This window comes from Gorilla gorilla, chromosome 18 (genome assembly GCF_029281585.2).
Source record: "Gorilla gorilla gorilla isolate KB3781 chromosome 18, NHGRI_mGorGor1-v2.1_pri, whole genome shotgun sequence".
Lineage (NCBI taxonomy): Eukaryota > Metazoa > Chordata > Mammalia > Primates > Hominidae > Gorilla > Gorilla gorilla.
Genome location: NC_073242.2, coordinates 111,829,325 through 111,848,101, shown reverse-complemented (window position 1 = coordinate 111,848,101; position 18,777 = coordinate 111,829,325). Strand labels below are relative to the sequence as shown.

The window sequence follows — 18,777 nt, the reverse complement described above, 5'->3', positions numbered from 1 at the left end:
GAGGAATGGGATATTTACATAATTTCAAAGTGTTGCTCCCACAAATTATTAATTATAAAGAGAAAAACAGACTAACCTAGTGGATTCCTTTTTTTTTTTTTTTGAGATGGAGTCTTGCTCTGTTGCCTAGGCTGAAGTGAAGTGGCATGATCTCAGCTCACTGCAACCTCCATCTCCTGGGTTCAAGCGATTCTCCTGCCTCAGCCTCCCAAGTAGCTGAGACTACAGGTGCGTGCCACCTACCTGGCTAATTTTTGTTTTGTATTTTTGGTAGAGATGGGGTTTCACCGTGTTAGCCAGGATGATCTCGATCTCCTGACCTTGTGATCTGCCCACCTCAGCCTCCCAAAGTGCTGGGATTACAGGCATGAGCCACTGCACTCAGCCCTAAACCTAGTGGATACCTCTTAAATAACGTGATCAAACTGAACAATACCAATGTTGGGACAAATTAACATCACGGCCTCCTGATATGATGCACTGAAGAGGACATGATATCACTTCCATGGGGTTCTTGCCAAAAATGCAACCCTCCCATCCAATCTAATCGTAAGAAACGAAACAAACCCAAGACAAGGGATATTCTATAAAATAACTGACTAGTACTCACCAGAAGAGCTGTGGTCATGAAAGACAAGGAAAGACTGAGGAACCACCACAGACTGGAGACTAAGGAGACATGGCAGTTGCAAGCACTGTGGAGCAGGCATGTGCTATGTACAAGGGAAGGCAGAATCAGCTCTTGGGAGAGAGTGGTCACAGGAGGCTTCACAGAGGTGGCACCCGACTCAGGTTGGATGAGCTCTTGCAGGCATACTTGGAGGGAGAGCAAGTACACCAAGGAAGGGGGACAGCAAAAGCATTAGAGTAAAAGACTACATCCCAGGTGTGAAAGTTGATCATACAAACTGGGTCATTCTAGTCACACCCAGTTAAATCTGAGTCAAGGACCAGTGTAGAAAGCACTTAGGGCACACAGCTCCTGCTGCAAGAACTAACTTTTCCACAAGCCCAGTTGCTGAAACTGCCTGCTGCAACCCCACAGCCAGTCTGACCTGGTAGCTTGCTGAAATGACCTGCAATGTTTCCGACTGGTTTACCCACCACCGTTGCTTGCCAGTTCCTGAAAGCTTCTCTAGCATCCACGAGCTTCTTTTTTTTCTTTTTCTTTTCTTTTTTTTTTTTGAGACAGATTTTCCCTCTCGTTGCCCAGGCTGAAGTGCAATGGCATCATCTCGGCTCACCACACCTCTGCCTCCCAGGTTCAAGCGATTCTCCTGCCTCAGCATTCCAAGTAGCTGGGATCACAGGCATGCGCCACTATGCCCGGCTAATTTTGTATTTTTAGTAGAGACAGGTTTCTCCATATTGGTCAGGCTGGTCTCAAACTCCTGACCTCAGGTGATCCGCCCACCTTGACCTCCCAAAGTGCTGGGATTACGGGCATGAGCCACCACGCCCGGCCTTCCAAGAGCTTTCTTTCACAGTATGTCCCAGGCTTCTCTTTGTTCTTCTGACATACTGAAGACCACCCAGTCTGGGCGTATGGCCCAAAATGTAATTCTTGCTTCCCAAATAAACCGTTTTAAATTTAGAGATTGGCTCTATATTGTATACGACTTCAACAAAGAAATGAGAGAATGCAAGGAGTTTGGCAAAGCTAGAGAGCGGGGTGCAGCCATGTGTATGAGGGGACAGGGTGGGACGTGGGGAAGAGCCGTTCCTGAAGGACTTCCCACAAGCAAACTTAGACTTCGCCTTGAGGGAAATGGAGCCGCTTCTTAGGAATTTGGTTTTCTTTTTTTCACCTACTGATTTTGAAATAATTTAAGATTTTTTAAAAAGTTTTTAAAAATTGTACTGAGTTCCTTTGCACCCTGCAATTATCCAAACTCAGAAATTAATATTGTTACAGAAATACTAATTAAACCACATGCTTTATTCGAGTATCACCACTTTTCCCCCGCAGTGTCCTTTCTCTGTTCTAGGATCCAATCTAGTCCCATCCTGCAGTTAGTTGTCATGTCTCTAATCGGTGACAGTTTGTCCTTCCTTCCTTGTCTTTCATGACCTTAGCACTTTGATGTGCACTGGTCAATTAATTCGCATCTCGTTCCTCAACTTGGATTTGTCTTTTTTCTTTTTTTGAGACATGGTCTCTGTTGCCCAGGGTAGAGCGCAGTGGTGCGAACACAGATCACTGCAGCCTCAAACTTCCGGGCTCAAGTGATCCTCCTCCCTCAGCCTTCTGAGTGGCTGGGACTACAGGTGTGCGCCACCATGCCTGGCTAATTTTTAAAGTTTTTGTAAAGATGGGATCTTGCTATGGTACCCAGGTTGGTCTAGACTGCTGGGCTTAAGCAACCCTCCTGCTTTAGCCTCACACCTGCCAGGATTACAGGCGTGAACCACCATGCCTGCCTGTTTAATTTCTTATAATTCCACTGAGGTTATGCATTTTTAGCAGATACACTACGGAAATATCATATCAGGCAGAAGATGATATTATTATGTCTTGTTCTAATGATGCTGACCTTGGTCACTTGGTTAAGGTGGTACCTCTTGGGTTTCTCCATGGTTAAGTTATAATTTTTCCCTTTGTAAGTATATTCAAGGAGATAATTTGGGAATACATAAATACCTTTTTCTCCTCAAAATCTCACCCTTTCTGTAGCCATCAGTAGATACTGTCTGCAACAATAACTGTGGTACTTCAATGATGATTTCTATCCTCTATTTCTTCTACATATACGAATTGAAATTCTTTTATAAGAAAGACCTGTCTCCTCTCCTCCATTTATTAGTTTATTCATGCATTCATTCACTTATCCATGCACAGACACATGGGTGTTTATCTTATTATCTGGAGTAGAATCCAATGTTATATTGTGATTTATTTTCTTGCTCACATTGCTGAAGTATTGGCCTCTGGGAGTCCCTTCTGGGTGGCTCCTGTGCCCTGCACAAAGCCTGCCTTCTGAGCTCCTCAGTGCTTTCTGGCACAAAATGCTCCAGCCTCTTGGTGTCTTTTTCCTGCCCCAGCACTGAATCAGCCTCGTCTCTGGAGATATTAGAGTTTTAAACATTATCCAATTATACTCTAGAAACATGACTCTGGCGGCAGCAGTGTGGAGACTGACGGGGGCTGAGCAGGGAGGCAGACAGACCAGTAAGAGGTCCTGCCACAAGTCAGAACTGATGAAAGCTGGCACTTGAGGAGGGGCAGGGCCAGTGGCAATGGTGAAGAGAAGGCAGATTCCAGAGATCTGAGAGGTAGAAACGAGAGGTCTGGGCATCAATTAGATGCTGAGAGTGAGTGAGGTGGTGGTATCTCTGCTGCCTCCTAGATTTCTCCTGGGGAGTCTGGTAGTATACTAACCCACACAGTCAATGGAGGACAGCCCACTGGCTGGGGGAGGGAGCTAGGTTGACTGGGTTTAAGGTGGCCATGTAGCGGGCTTGCTATCAGTGGGTCTGGGGCTCAGGAAAGAGGTCAAGGCAGTAGCTTCTCTGGGGTAGATGAGATCACCGTGGGAGACAGTGCAGGGTGAGAATGGAATCTTATGTCTAATCAAGGTATAGGGACAGATGGGGAGGAGAGCCAGAAAAACAGGCTGTGGGGAACATGGGACAAGAGGTGCCACAGAAGCCTGGAGAGACCAAGTATCAACAAAATATATCAACAAAATGATCTGATAAATACAGCAGACAGGTCAAGATAAACACTTAAGTTTTCACTTGATTTGGCAATTATACACTGCAATTTTTTAAAGAACAGTTTTGATGGAGTGGTAAGACATGAGCCTAACTGCAGACTGAACAAAAACCAGGAGCTGAGACTGTGCACAAGATAAAGAGATACTTTTCTTTCAAGAAGCCTGGTTGCAAGGTCAGGGAAATTATGCACTTGTTAGAAGAGGATGCAGAGTCTGTTTACTTTTTTTCTTTTTTTCCAATATAAGTAGAGAGTTTATTTGGCCACATTTGAGGGCGGCAACCCAGGAACACTGATTCCAGTTGCCCTGAATGAATCTATGCTTCTTCTGTTTGCTTTTAACAGATGCGTTTGTTCAACATGTGCACATCTCCTACACGCCAGGCACTGGAAGAGATGAGCAGACTTTTCTGCTGGGGCAAAGAAGCCAGGAGAGAAGGAAAAAAAAAAAGAGAAGAGAATAAACAACAGGAGAAAAAGGGTGGGGGAACAGGAGATGAGACAGTCAGGGAGGACAGGCCTTGACTATCAATCTTTGCTCTACAGAAGATTGGCACGTAAATCATCATTACGTCTAATTAGCATTTTAAACATGATCTTCAGAGTTAAAAGATTTTATGCCCAGATTTTTAAACATCTAATACTGTAGATGAAAGGGTGACAAATTACAACCTGCTGCCTGTTTAGCCACGGAGATAGAAATGGTTGTTATATTTTTAAAAGGTTATTAAAACAAAAACAAAGAAGAATATGTGACCAAGACCACACGTGGCTTGCAAAACACAAAATTATTTCTAACCCTTCAGAGAAAAAGTCTGCCAATCACTGCTCTGAATATTTTTACAATAGCAAACACACAACATTTTAAAATCCAGTCTAACAGATAAGTGAAGTAACGATTTTTGAGAAATGATTTCCAAAAGTGATGAAGGAATGGTGATAGATCTAAAAAAAATGGTGATAGATCTAAAAACAATAAAAAATAAGATACACACTGGTAAGGTCTTTATATGATAAGACAGTTTTCCTGGACAGTAACCTGGCTTCACATAACAAATAACAAATCTGCTTCTATCTTCAGATCTGGGATACAGTCTCCAAAGCAGGTTTACCTGCAGTCACATAAAATACAAAAAGAACCCAAACTCTTTTTCTGATTTGTTTATGGTGTCATCATTCAGAAGAAAAAAACCCTGCAAATTAAATGGCAAAGAGAATGACATTTCTGAAGCACAGAATATGAAACAGTAATATGATGTAATAACAGCTATTAAAAATGACAACTATGGGCATTACATTGAGATACGAGAGAGATGTGAAATGAATTCAAGTAAAAAGACGAACTGTAAATAACATGTAAATATAGATTTCAACTACTTCAACTGTAACTATACATTAAGTACACTGTACAGAATCAGAAATTGAGGGCAACATAAATTAAGCTCCAATGTAATTTCCCAATTTTTTGTGTGCATAGATTTTTTAAATTTAAATCTAGTTCGCGTAATTTTGAAAGTAAAGCAGTCAATAAAATTCATCTCTTAAAAGACAAGGTTTGAAAACGCATGTTAACATTTTAAGAGTTGAAAGACGATTAAAACGATGATGCTGCAACTTGTGAAGCCAGGAAATTCTGCTTCAATGAAACAAGTCTGACTCCTCGTTCTGGCCACACCCTGACCTTTTGGAAAGGTACATAAAAGAAAGGCATTCGTGCCACAACCTGTCAGACAGTTCTAGATTTTCTACTTTGGTATTCTATTTCGGAGGCTATTAAAAGGCTCTTTCTATATAACCTTAAGACCCCCATGCAAATGAGCATCTCAAGAATAAGCCCCTTCACTTTGGGGAGCACTCTTACAAGTTTCCCCTGTCTAATTAAAAACTGGCTTATCTGGTTCTTTTTTGCTACAGTACACAGGCAGCACTTTAAATACTACAGGAGCTCCATATTTCAGAAGCAAGTTCATGTTTCTACTCACTTTCCATTTTCTCTTTCCCAATGTAGAGAGTTACAAGGAAGATTTTATGCCTTTTCAAAGAAAGTAGGCCTCCTAAATAAATCCAAAATGAAAGCAGGAATTTATGTGAATTTATTATTGTCTTTGTACTTGTCTTTTTTTGTGTAGTTCAAACCGAAGCATTAAGTGAACTTTAAGAGACTGCCCCCTTTTTCCTTTTTTAGGAAAGGAGATAGTGGAGTAGGGGAAACAAAAACTACAGCCTCCAGTACACCCCTCCAGTTCCCTTTAATAAATGAGAGACAGCTCCAGGATGAACTTCCCGTTAGCATCTTTAAGCTCCGTCTGAAAACCACCTTTTTGCTTCTGGCGCCTCCTTAATTTATAATCCACTGCTATAAACTTCTCCAAACAACTTGAAGCTGAAAATGCCTTCCAAAATGTTGTCAAGGAAATGAATGCTTCTCAATTAATTCTTTAGTCATGTTGGGACAAAACGCTCTCTCATCAGAGCTACTCTTTCTGAATAAAGAATTCGGTCTCTTCTTCTCTCAGCTTTCTTGGCATCAGAAATTGAATTTGTGGGAGCTGACCATGCCATCTAAAACAGTCCAAAAGTAAGACTCTAAACTCTGTTGCAAAATGGTTTATTCTGTCCCTTTGCCCTACCCCACAAACATATTCAGCTACATAGTAAAATGCTATGGCAGAAAGTTCAACCTTACTTGGATGTAGTATATTCAGCATCCTGAACTCTGACCTTTTACTTTTTCAGCAGGACAGTCATGTAGCAGATAACGACGTTTCAGTCCGTGATGGACAGCATATACAACAGTGGTCCTGTAAGATTATCATGCCATATTTTTGCTGTGGCTTTTCTATGTTTAGATACACATATACTTGCTGCTGTGTTGTTAACTGCCTACAGTGTTCAATACAGTCACATGCTGTATAGGTCTGTGGCCTAGGAGCAACAGACTACATCAGATAGTCTAGGTGGGTAGTAGGTCATGCCCTCTAGGTTTGTACACTCTGTGATATTCGAACAATGACAAAATGCCGAATGATGTATTTCTCAGAACGTATTGGTGTCATTAAGCAATGCTGACTGTACATACATATCACAGACAACTCAATTATCTTTTTTTTTTGAGACGGAGTTTCACTCTTGTTGCCCAGGCTAGAGTGCAACAGCGCGATCTCGTCTCCTCGCAACCTCCGCCTCCCGGGTTCAAACAATTCTCCTGCCTCAGCCTCCCGAGTAGCTGGGACTACAGGCATGTGCCACCACGTCAGGCTAATTTTTTTTTTTTTTTTTTGTATTTTTAGTAGAGATGGTGTTTCTCCACGTTGGTCAGGCTAGTCTCGAACTCCCGACCTCAGGTGATCTGCCCGCTTCAGCCTCCCAAAGTGCTGGGATTATAGGCTTGAGCCACGGCGCCCAGCCAACTCAATTATCTTACGTATGAAAGTTCTACTTACGGACTGAGGGCCCCGCCCTGGACAAAAAAGATGATGGGCTTTAAAATCACCCAGTCCATATGTCTACTGGTTTTCCACACTAAATGAGGCGATGATGCACTCCTTGCTGAAGGCACACACCATGAACCAAAGGAGTCTGCTGGAGGGAGTGATTATTTGACAGAGTTGGAAAAATCTTACAGAGGAAGGGATACTTGAACCAGGCCTTGAAGGATGAATATGAAATTATCTGCCAAGCAAGAGTAGGAAGTCAAGAAAGGCAGAGAGACAAGAAACACATGCAGAAAGCAAAACATATTCACAGACAGGTGAAGTACTCTGCAGAGCTGTCAAGGGCTAGAAGAATATAATTAAGGTGTTTAAACAGCAATGTTAATTCAAATTCAACACATTTAAGACAGACTGTTGTCTTCCCCACTTTCCCTAGGCAGCCAGGCTCAAAACTGTTATCTCTTCTTTTTTCTTCATTCTTAGTTCTCATGTTCAATTAGCATCCAGCTGATTTCCTACCTAATTCTGGAGACCCACCGCCACCTTGATGCCTAGGACACTGTCCCAGTGTGCTGCTCTCAATTGGTCTAGCAGCTCCATGTTCATCCCTTCCTGGTCCTGTAGATACACAGCAACTAAATGCCTTCTTAAAGTAGGGCTTCAGCATGGTACTAGTCTTTAATGATTAGCAACTGATGATAAAGTAAAAATCTAAACCAATAACCTGGCATGCTAGAATATGTCTTACCTTCCTCCCAGCCACTGTTCCTATTCACTACCCTGAACACAAGCCTGATGTTCCTGCATTTATCCTTTGTTCTGCCTCAATGGCCCTGCTGTCCCCTTTCACCCACCCAACTCCTACTCATCCTCTCCAAGGCTCTGTTTAAATACCATTTCCTCCATATGTGATCACCCAAGTAGTTCTTCCCCTCACAATTCCTACAGCTAGAAGTATCTGTAAAATTAAAATAGCTTTTGTTCTATACTTTGTTTTTTCACAACTAAGCTGTAAAACTTGAGAGTAAGCTCTGTATTTCACTAATCTTCCTCAACTGTCCTGACTTTAATGCCTACTGTAAGTGTGATGAACATCATCTGTTGGTGACGATGAAGAAGCCAACAGCATGCCTGGGAGCCATCCCTGCCTGGGAGCCATCCCTGCCTGGGAGCCATCCCTGGCTGCGAGTCATCCCTGGTCTGCCCTTTTCCTCATCAACATGTCCTGGTGCCAAATGTCTGTAATCCAGCTGCTGTGTCCGCCTCCACTGCCAAACCCGGCCCAGGGCATCCCACTTTCCGTCTGAACAACTGCAGCACCTGCTGAAATGGCTGCTGGTTCCACTCTTGGCTTTTATAGAGCACACCCAGCAGCACTGCATTGGAGTGACTTTAAAACAATACACAAACAAGATGTTATATTCCTCTTTTAAAATACACCACTGCCCATCCATAGCCCCTAAGATAAAGCCTAAACTCTCTATCAGACTCAACTATGCCATAAATTGCTTTTTTGTCCCTTTCTCATATCCTATCACCTCCCCAGCCAGCTCCCAATACACAACATGGCAGCAGAAGTCTCATCTTCTTTGGAAGCAGTCTAAATGCCAGCTCTAACTCAGGGACCACAGGCCTTCCCAGCCTCTAATCTGTTGTCGATGCCATTCCACCCTTTGCTCACCATCTCCAGGTATGTGGTGTTCTGTTCCCAGAGAGGCCTGACCTAGTCCTGGTGCCACCCCTGGTCCTGGTGCCTCCCCCTGCTCTTCTCATACCTAGGTCCCCTCCTCCCTCAGATCTCAGTTTCAATGGCACCACCTCGGAGCAGGGATCCCGTCACCCAGGCCACAGCAGTAGCCATGCCCATCTTCTGTGGACTTCCTTCGGCAAACTCATATGGCTCTGTAATTAGACCCCTTTACTGCTCACCTCCCCAGGTAGCCCCCATGGATGCTGGCACTCCGTCTAGAAAGGTCAATGAACAAACGAGCATATTAGAGAGGCTTAGCCAAGAACTGATGTTCTCTACTTAAAGAAAGTCATTTCTGTAAATGTGATTAATTGGGGTAACACTATAATAATAAATGGTCAAATCAGCCAATTAAATTCTTTTAGGGCAGACTATCAGAAGTTTCTACTCTGATAAACACAGCAAATCTATTCTCTGCTCATTCTTGAGATTCTGAAACTACCCATAACACAAGGATGTTATAAAAAAACTAAGTGAAATCAAAAGTAATCTTTAAATCTTTAGTTTTATGTTTATTTCCTTCTCCAGCCCCACAGAGATAGAAAAATAAATAGACTGACATAGGTCTCCACATACTGGGTTAGTTTTGATACTCTCTGTGGGAGGCCACTGAATACAATGCTCCAATGGCAGGCAGCACAAGAGGATGGAGTCCTGGAGGGCACAATCCTCTGTAAATGACTGAAATGGAGGCTCCAGGAGGAAAGTGGCCTTGTCAGTTGGTTGCCACCATCTTGCCAGTACATAGATGCTGCTGAGATGTCTTGAGTTATCTCCTGTGTATGTGTTCAACGACTAAACCTGTAATCAACTCCCTAAACAACACCCTAATTATATAGAAGGTCCCTTTACTGTGAAATATATCTGTGAAGAAACAATACACAGTATATCTCAATAACTTTAGACAATGCTAATTCTTGAACTGTAATCTATTATTGGTAAACACAACCCCACAGCATATGGGTTAAGGCAGTGATGACATTTCTTAAGGATGTCCCAAGACTTATGATGACAGTGAATATTTTCATAACCCCTTTTCTGATCACTATGAAAGAAGCCTATAAATAAAGGAAATGGTAACCTCTTTTGCTCATGCACCCCACTCAGGGGGTGATAAAAATGAGATGTCTATTCCTTTCCTACCAAGAGCAGGCATTGTAATTTTTAGGCGGGGAACAAAGTTGATAGCTTTGGTCGCACAAAACAGTAGCTGTTAAGGAGGCCAAGCAGGAGAACAAACAAACCCACCAAAAACCCCGAGAGAAGTCTCTTATCTGTTATACTAAGTGTCAAATCCCTGTACCAACTTTCATGTAAGGAAGAGAAGCTAGAAGTTGTGGGAAACTATTCCCTGGACTAACCAAATGGAAGACTATACAATTAACCAATGGGTCCTGCTGGCCTCCAGCTCCATCACTGAAGTAGACTGGGGGCTGCGGCATGGAGAGGAGAATGGCAAACACGAATATCAGGGAACTTTCTAAGGATTTTCATTGTCCTTCAAAATCCCACTGTCCTTAAACTTCTGGCTTCATTTCTAGTGAATGTTCTCTGTGGGTTAGAAAAGACTCATATCAAACTCACAGCCTAAATGTGAGGTTTCAGTATGAAGTTTCTTACAATTCAGGGACTGATCAATATAAACAATTTAAGTGACAAAAGTGCAAATATTTTGAGCTCAGTAATACTAAACCATTTACTATTATTCAGAGGTGTAGGCAATTGGTTACTGATGAATGCTAACAGGACCATAAAACTATGTTTCAAAATATATCTAGTCATATTAATATGTTACCATAAAAATCACAAGCATCAAATGGTCTTTAAAATTGTTCTTAAAAACACAAACACTTTGTAGTTGAGAGAACCACAAAATATCTACGAGCAAAAATATACATTTAAGTTTCTATAAAAACTCAAATCCAAAAAAACCCCAAAGATATTTAATTGGTCTATATTTCATTATTCAACAGTCAACTTTTAAAAACTAGTCCTCCTATCTTCCATTTATGATACGCATTGGCCCTCTAAGCCTTACTCTACTGAAATGGAGGCTCCAGAAGGGCAAAGGCCTTGCCAGTTGGTTGCCACCATCTTGCTAATACCTGGCCACTGCTGAGATGTCTTATCTCCTGTGCATGTGGTGAACACTGGAGATAATTAACAAAATATTTCACCAAGATCTTATTTTCCCTAAGTACTCCATTTTTCTAACTTATTTGAACAGAGGAAAAGTCCAAATCCCTTCACTATAATAGCAAACGGCAAAGTACTACCTATTTCTATTTTGCAGTATTTCTGTAATAATTTTATGAGAAATTAGGGCATTCACCATTTATTCCCAGAGAGAAATGAATGCAGCAAACATCTGACCATCATTCTATGGCTAAGTCACTCTTTGGCCCTAAGTACTTAGGAAGATGATTTAACTCTGCTCTTCCAAGCACCAGAATCAGGAACTCTGGCAGAGTGTCGGGGCATCTAGATGGACATAGACTCTTTATCCTCCACAGAGCCAGAGCTGCCACCTTTACCTGAGTCTTTGATTTCCTTCCTTCTTTGGATTCATTGTGGCTTAGGAGGAAGAGAACCCATGGGAAGCGCTCAAATGCAAGGTCGCAACCATAGCCTGCCACTTGTCACATCTCACACCCCCCGTATCTCCACCCTTAACCCAGAATTCAAACTCACAAATCATTCATTTATATTACAGCTTTAGTACACAAAATGATAGTCTTGTATCTTTCAGAAGGATGATGCAACCCTGTGAAGAACTTACTGCATGGCACTCACAGACCAAATGAACCCGTATTTGTCCTAATTATGTTTTCCTTACAAATTATAAATAGATTTTCAGTCCCACTTTGATATCATAAGAACTCACTAACACTTTAAACAATGGATAAGGCAGTTTTGAAAACTGGATGCTTAGTCTATATCATCCAAATATAAATCCTAAGGAACCAGAGTTTCTATGTGGAAGAGCATTTTACTTCAATCCTAAATTATATAACAAAAACTAATTTAAGAACATTGAAGGCGACGTCACAGGAGAAAATGCAAACTATAAGAAGAGGCAGAAGTAAAAACAGTATAGGTAAAAGAGTGAGGACTTATCCACTAGAGAAATTAACCAGAGCTAGGTTTTACTCCTATCACATTACTATTACTCATAATAACAATCCTCGGGAAAGTTCTACGATAAATCTGAACACCCTACACTTCCCTCTATGCTAGAGTCACTAGTCTAACAAGAATTTTATTGATTTGTTTCATCATTTGAAACCTTCCAAAACCCTCTCCAGAATTAGAACATCTACTGCTACTAATAGTGGCAACCACTGTGTTATATAAAATAAACAAATATCTTTAAACTGACATGAGTAATCTGTGTTAAACTGAAATTTACAAGTGCTTAGTTTCCTTAGAAGCCTGGATAAAATATGTCTTTGATCTTCTGAAACTGAACATAGTTATTATCGCTTTTGAAAAACTCAGTAAGAATAGGGTTTAATCAAACAAGGTTGTGATTACAAAAAAGAAAAAGGGAAAAAAAAAAAGAAAAGGAAAATCACTGAGAACCATTAAACTATCAAGACCTTCTGGACAAATTTCATCTTCTGAGCAGTTGTTAGGAACGCCTTATAGTAAGTAGATAAAAACAAAGTCTAGATCCCTTAAAAGAGACTCAAGCCCAGCTTATTTTCCATCACCATAAGAGTACAAGGAATAGGTAATGTCAATTTTATTTTAAGTGTGCTCAGGATTTCAAAAGATACTCAGAAACTGGAGCTTCTAACTGAACCCCTGAGCACTAAGAAACTTCACAGGCTACAATCACTATTCAAGATCCTTATGACAATCATTCGGGAGCTGCTATGAAGACTATAAACTCGAAACACAAGTGAAGAAAAGATTATGAAAATATTGTAAAGAAAGCAAAACATTATTAACTGAGCATTACTGTGAAATCACTTTGCTTCACAGCCAGACTCTCATTACCAGGGAACACTTAGTGGATGCTGCTGCCTCTGGAGTATATTCTCAGCATTAACAGGGAAGCAAAGAATCTAATAGGATGCTATGCAGTTATTCACATAAATTAATCAACAAAAGTAAACTGGGGATGAAAAGCAGGCTCTGCACACACCACATAGTACTCACGGACTTTAGTGCCCATGTGACATTAAACTACAGTGTATGTTTCAGATATTCAATAAATAATGTCTCTGTTACTATGAAACTTGGACCTCCTACAGAGATCTATTAGTCTCCTTAAGTACTTTCATCAGTATCATCTGTGAGTCAAACTTTATATTTAAATGGCAAAACAGGCTCATCAATAATTAGGCCTTGGAACATACCCAGATTAACAGCATAAAATAAATGATTGTTGTGATACAACTCTACAGGCCTGGATTTATACAACAGAATACCCAATAAAGTCCTGTATGACAGGGGAATGGAAATGCTTTAATATTAACATAAAACAAAACTTTAAATGACACAATAAACCTATAAAAACAGAAACAGGTCCTCGTCACAACACATACACATGAGGCAAAACAAAAATAGCACAGAGCTACATAACTTAGACTTAAAGGGGATTTGCTGTCCATGTAGTCCAACCACCTCACTTCACAGATAAGGAAGCTAGAGCCCAGAAAAGTTGCTCATGATGACCTAGGCTGGATTTGAGGCCCTATGTCTCATTCTATCCTCACTAGACCTGCCTTCTCTCAAAAAATAAGGGGGGGTCGGGGGGAAGCCACTTACATTCTTAGCTGACTCATCAAAGGATCTAAAAATCTCAGGAATCTTTTTTTTCATTTTCTCTCCAGGACTGAGAGCTAAACAAACTTTTGTTGCAATAGGTCTCTAGAAAACCCTAAATTTTACAAGTGATCACAGGACTGGAAACCTGTACAGAGCCACCATAATGTCACTGCAGAAGCACATGGCAGTTCATTTTCAAATCCTTTTCACATACATGACTCACCAAGAACCACAGCTCAGGAGAGAAATGGGTCTGAACTTTGCATCAGATCAATGGGACTGTGCCAGAATCGGAAGAGCCTCAGACATGAAGCAGACCAAACTGTGATACTCAAAAGAAAAATAAATTTCCTGCAAGCCCCAGGGAGCTTTCCCCAGAAGGTCTCAGAGTTGATGAGAAAGAAAAGGCTCTGCGGGTGCTTATGACTATGAATTCGGTTTTGCCATTCTTAGAAAGGTTGTTAGATATATATATATATATAAAATCTATATCTTTTTTTTTTTTAATTTAAGAGACAGGGTCTCTCTCTGTCACCCAGGCAGGCTGCAGTGCAGTGGCAGTCATAGCTCACTGCACCCTGGAACTCCCAGGGTCAAGGGATCCTCCCGCCTCAGCCTCCTGAAGTGCTGTAATTACAGCCATGAGCCACTGTGCCGAGCCTGTCAACTACTTTTAGGTTTAGTTTCCCCAACAAACCAAAGAGAAAATCTCACCCAGGAACCAAAAGGAGGAAAAGCTTTGGGAAAGGAGCATGCTGGGAAAGGGGCATGCATGCCATTTACTGAGCTGAGGGACCGCAGGAGGTCCTGCCTCCTTCCTGGAGCAGCTGCACCCTAGGGCTGCATGACACATGCTCTCTCTACATAACCTGGGAATGCCAGTCCTCTCTGAGCTGATCATGAGGGTGTGCTGCCAAAGCTGAGTTTTCTGGCTTTTTCCTTTTATATTTAAAATCTTTCTAATATGGTATGATTGCTAAGGGTGTCAGCAGGAAAAACAAGGGCTAGACCAAAGATAAAGCAGAATAAAAGATTAAACCAATAAGTCAAAAGACTTTTCTATATTAAGTAGAAAGTATGCCAAACAAGTTACTTTAATTCCCAGTGTGACAGAGTTGGACTGGCTTCCTTTGTTGGGCACATAGTAAGCAAAAGACAATACTGCTCCTATTTTTTATATACATGATTTATTATTGTACAGACTGGGTCTCACTATGTTGCCCAGGCTAGTCTCGAACTCCTGGCCTCAAATGATCCTCCCACCTCCACCTCTCACAGTGCTAGGATTACAGGTGTGAGCTACCATGCCAGGCCATACCATTGCTTCTAAACCACAGAATCACACAACCACTTATGACAGTTACCAACACTAGGCCAAACACAGCCATTAAACAAAATCAGAATTTTATAAAACTTCACAGATTACCAAACTTTCGAACATTCAATTCACAGATTAATGATATCACAGATCTAAATGCTTAAGTTTCAAAAGGGAAAGATAAGAAACATCAAGTTCTAGAATACATAAATATATTTTGTTTCAATATAATTCTCTAAAGTGCTATTCAAACAAAACAAATACATTATAAAAGCCCAATATTATTGGTATTAAAATTACCAGTAAAAATAAAAAATTAACAAATTTCTTTCTAGTTAGTGATACAGATTCATCAAATTACTCTGAAACAGCTTGGAAATTAATAACTTTTAAAAACATCCCAAGACATTCTATCACTTCAATAGACAAATAAACTTAAAGCAATTAATCTGTCACGGATGAAACACATATTGACTGATTCATGTTTATCCACAAAACATAAAAAAAAAAATCTGCCTTGTCTTTAAAGATGATTGAAAATGGAAACCAAAATGACACAGTATGTAAAAGTGCTTGATAAACATTTTAATTATAAGATATTGTAAGCCAGCTAACAGTAGAGTTTACACAAAGAGAACAGTGAAATACAAGTAATGCTCTAACGTGGTAGGGCAAGAGTAGGAAGGCGGTTAGGCGTAATTAATTTGGAGTCTAATCCTAGTTCAACCATCAAGTACTAATAACCTCATAACACAAGTCACTAATGTCCACTGAGTCCCTATTTTCTTATTTAGAAAGTGAAAGAACCGGACTACAGATATTTCCTAATTCAATGAGTACTACCTTTGAAGACATGGGAACAGACCTATGAGGTGTCAACACTATTACACATTTCTTCACAGGTGTGATTAAATGAGAAGACTCATTTTTATCCCTCATTCATCAGATTAGTGAGCTGAAGCCTTGTCATCTACCAGCAACTCACAGCTAATATGAGTAAAAGCTGGAAGCACAAAGCCGGTCTTCAAACTCTGAATCCAGTGCGTTTCTCAATTAGGTATAAATGAGTGTCTGTGTACTATGAAAATGTAATGGAGCCAATTTTCTAATGTACACATTTGCTGTGGTAGAAAGAAAGGCATTCATTCATTCAATACATTAACTGATAGGCACAGTTCTTTCTGGGTGCAAAGAGTAAAGCAGTGAATAAAAGAAAACACCGCCAGGTGCCATGGCTCACGCCTGTAATCCCAGCACTTTGGGAGGCCGAGGTGGGCGGATCACGAGGTCAGGAGTTCGAGACCAGCCTGGCCAACATGGTAAAACCCCGTCTCTACTAAAAATACAAAAATTATCCGGGTGTGGTGGCGGGCGCTTGTAATCCCAGCTACTCGGGAGGCTGAGGCAGGAGAATCGCTTGAAACTGGAAGGCGGAGGTTGCAGTGGGCCGAGATCATGCCACTGCACTCTAGCCTGGGCTAAAGAGTGAAACTGAGTCTCAAAAAACAAAACAAAACACCACGACCTCATTGAGGTCACACTGTGGTTGGGAAAGACCGCCAAGGAAAATGTGTAAAATATGGGGTACATCATAGTGGTAAGTGCTATGGAGAAAAACGAACAAGGATAACAAGCAAGGATTCGGCAATTTGCAATTTACTTCTTTTAAGCCAAATGGATGCCATTTAAAGAACTATAATAATAATGCATCTGAAGTAGTTTTCTTCAGCATTTTCCCAAACAGGGAAGACTTTGGTCTGCTGACTCCAATTTGAGATGGGTTGCTCAAACCTCGGAACTGCCAGCTAGAAGCTGTCTGTCACATTAGCAATCCAAATTCTGTACTAACGATGCTACCCCAGAACCTACTGCCGCCCCGCCCCCCCACCCCTCCACACTCCCCACCGCCAAAGAGCGCAAATGGATTCACAAAACAAATCCAAGAGAAACCAGAAGTTACAAGGGCACTTGAACTTCTTCTAAGTTTAGCACAAGTATCTCCGCAATGCAAAGGTTAAAGTGTAGCGTGTGTGGTGGTTTTGCTGGGACAAAGCGCTAAGAATACACACCATTTTGCTTTTTCTGACCTGTCAATTGTAGTGATATTCTCTACCACTAGCTTATATTTAACCAGCTTACTGGTCAGTTTCTCCAGTTTTTAGCATTCCCCCCTTTCCTTTTATTAAAACAGCAACCTAGTTTGCACGAAGGTTGCTAAAAGAAAAGATAGTCTCCTGCAAGATCTGATACACTTGTATAAGCACTGTCTTATCGACCTTTTAATTAACCTGGTTAGTTGAGTTTGCAAATCAGGTTAAGCTTTGCTTTACTAAAGTATTAAAATGCCCTTAGTCGCAAGGCTCTCACGGTCCTCGGGTTGTAACAGCATCCTGAGAATTCGCTACAGTTTACTTCAACGTGTAACTCCTCTTTTAAACAGTTACCAGAATGGAGCGGAAAAAGACACGTTTGGCAAGGAGAAGAATTTCGCCCGGAGGTTCGGACTACCAACCCAAGGAGAACATCGAGAGGGTTTTCTCTGCCTGCACCCAGCGAGGCGCTGTCTGTCCGGCCTCCCAGCGGGCAGGGCGCTCCCCGCCGGGTTGGCGGCGCCGGCCCAGCCCCCGCGCGTGGATTCAGAGGCGAGCGACTGGCGAACTTCAGCGGAGGCCGCGGGCCCGGCCTGGGCGAGGGGGTGACTCTTCCCCGGCGCGGCCTCTCCCAGCCCGCAGGTGCGGGTCCCGGCCGGCCCAGGACGGCGTCTGGGGGCCTCAGGGTCTCCGAGGCCGGGCGCTCGCCGCGGCGGTGGGAACCGGGAGGGACAAGGCGGGGGATCGCGGTCCGGGTCCGGGGACAACTCCAAGGGGCGCGGGGGTCCCGTGGGGAGCGCGGGCCTGGAAGCCACAGAGGCCGCCAGGGGGACGCGGTCAGCGGGGCCGGGTTCCGGCGCTTGCCGGGAGGGACGCCGCGCCAACGGTGACGCGGGGACCCCAGCGCCGGGGACAGGGGACAGGGTCTGGGGGCCACGCCCGGCCCGGCCGCCCCGCCGCCGGCTCCGGGCAGCACCGCTGCGCCCGCCCGTCGTAGCCCCCTCCCCACCTGATGTACGGGCTGGCCGCCGCCAGGATGTTCTTCTGCACCGGGATCTCCTCCCCGTCGAGCACCAGGTGCGCGTCGCAGAAGCGAGACTCCTCGCGGAAAGAGCTGAGCGCTCGCAGCAGACGCGCGGCGTGCTGAGGGTCAGACACTGCACTGCCCTCAGCCATCGCGGCGCCCGCTCCTCTGCCGACGGGTCCGGCTCCCGACACCGACCGGCCGGACCCCTCGAGCGGCCCGAGTCCTGCGCGCGCGCCCGCCCGGCCCGGCTCTCCGCGCTCTGAGCAGAAGCTGCAGCCCCCGGGACGCGCCTGTGCCATCCGCGGCGCGCTGGGCCGGCGCCTTTAAGAAGCCGCGTCATGAAGTCATTTCTCCGCGACGCCCCCGCACCGTCGCTCCCCGCCCTCTCGCCTCCGCTGCTGGAGACGGCCAATCAGAAGCCTCCTTCCTCCGCCCGCCTGACCAGCTCCGGCTGGGTGCAGCGGAAGGTGTATACGGATGAGATGGGTCGCTGCCGCGATGGAGGGATGTGCGGGCGGGCTAGGATTCCGTGGTTAAGCCTGTGGCCTCTGGAGCCGCGAGTTTGAATCCTGGTTGCAGCTGTTCCACTTACTAGCTGTGTGGCCATGGGTAAGGTGCCCATCCTCAGTTTCTCCGTCTGCAAAATGAAAGCGAATTCTTAGTGTTG

At 43.2% G+C, this 18,777-nt stretch overlaps 1 protein-coding gene across 2 annotated transcripts in view; it reads right to left on the bottom strand.

Annotated features, from left to right (window-relative positions):
- GAN (gigaxonin) overlaps nucleotides 1–18,456 on the bottom strand; it is a 75,693-nt gene extending 57,237 nt beyond the window's left edge. Inside the window, exon 1 of one of the 2 annotated variants that reach the window (XM_031002548.3) lies at nucleotides 18,093–18,456. In XM_031002548.3, the coding sequence (XP_030858408.1) occupies nucleotides 18,093–18,409 (317 nt within the window). In that variant the 5' untranslated portion in view covers nucleotides 18,410–18,456. The remainder of the gene's footprint in view (nucleotides 1–18,092) is intronic. The other variant, XM_055366751.2, reaches the window with a different exon arrangement.
- Between the last annotated feature and the right edge of the window lie 321 nt (nucleotides 18,457–18,777).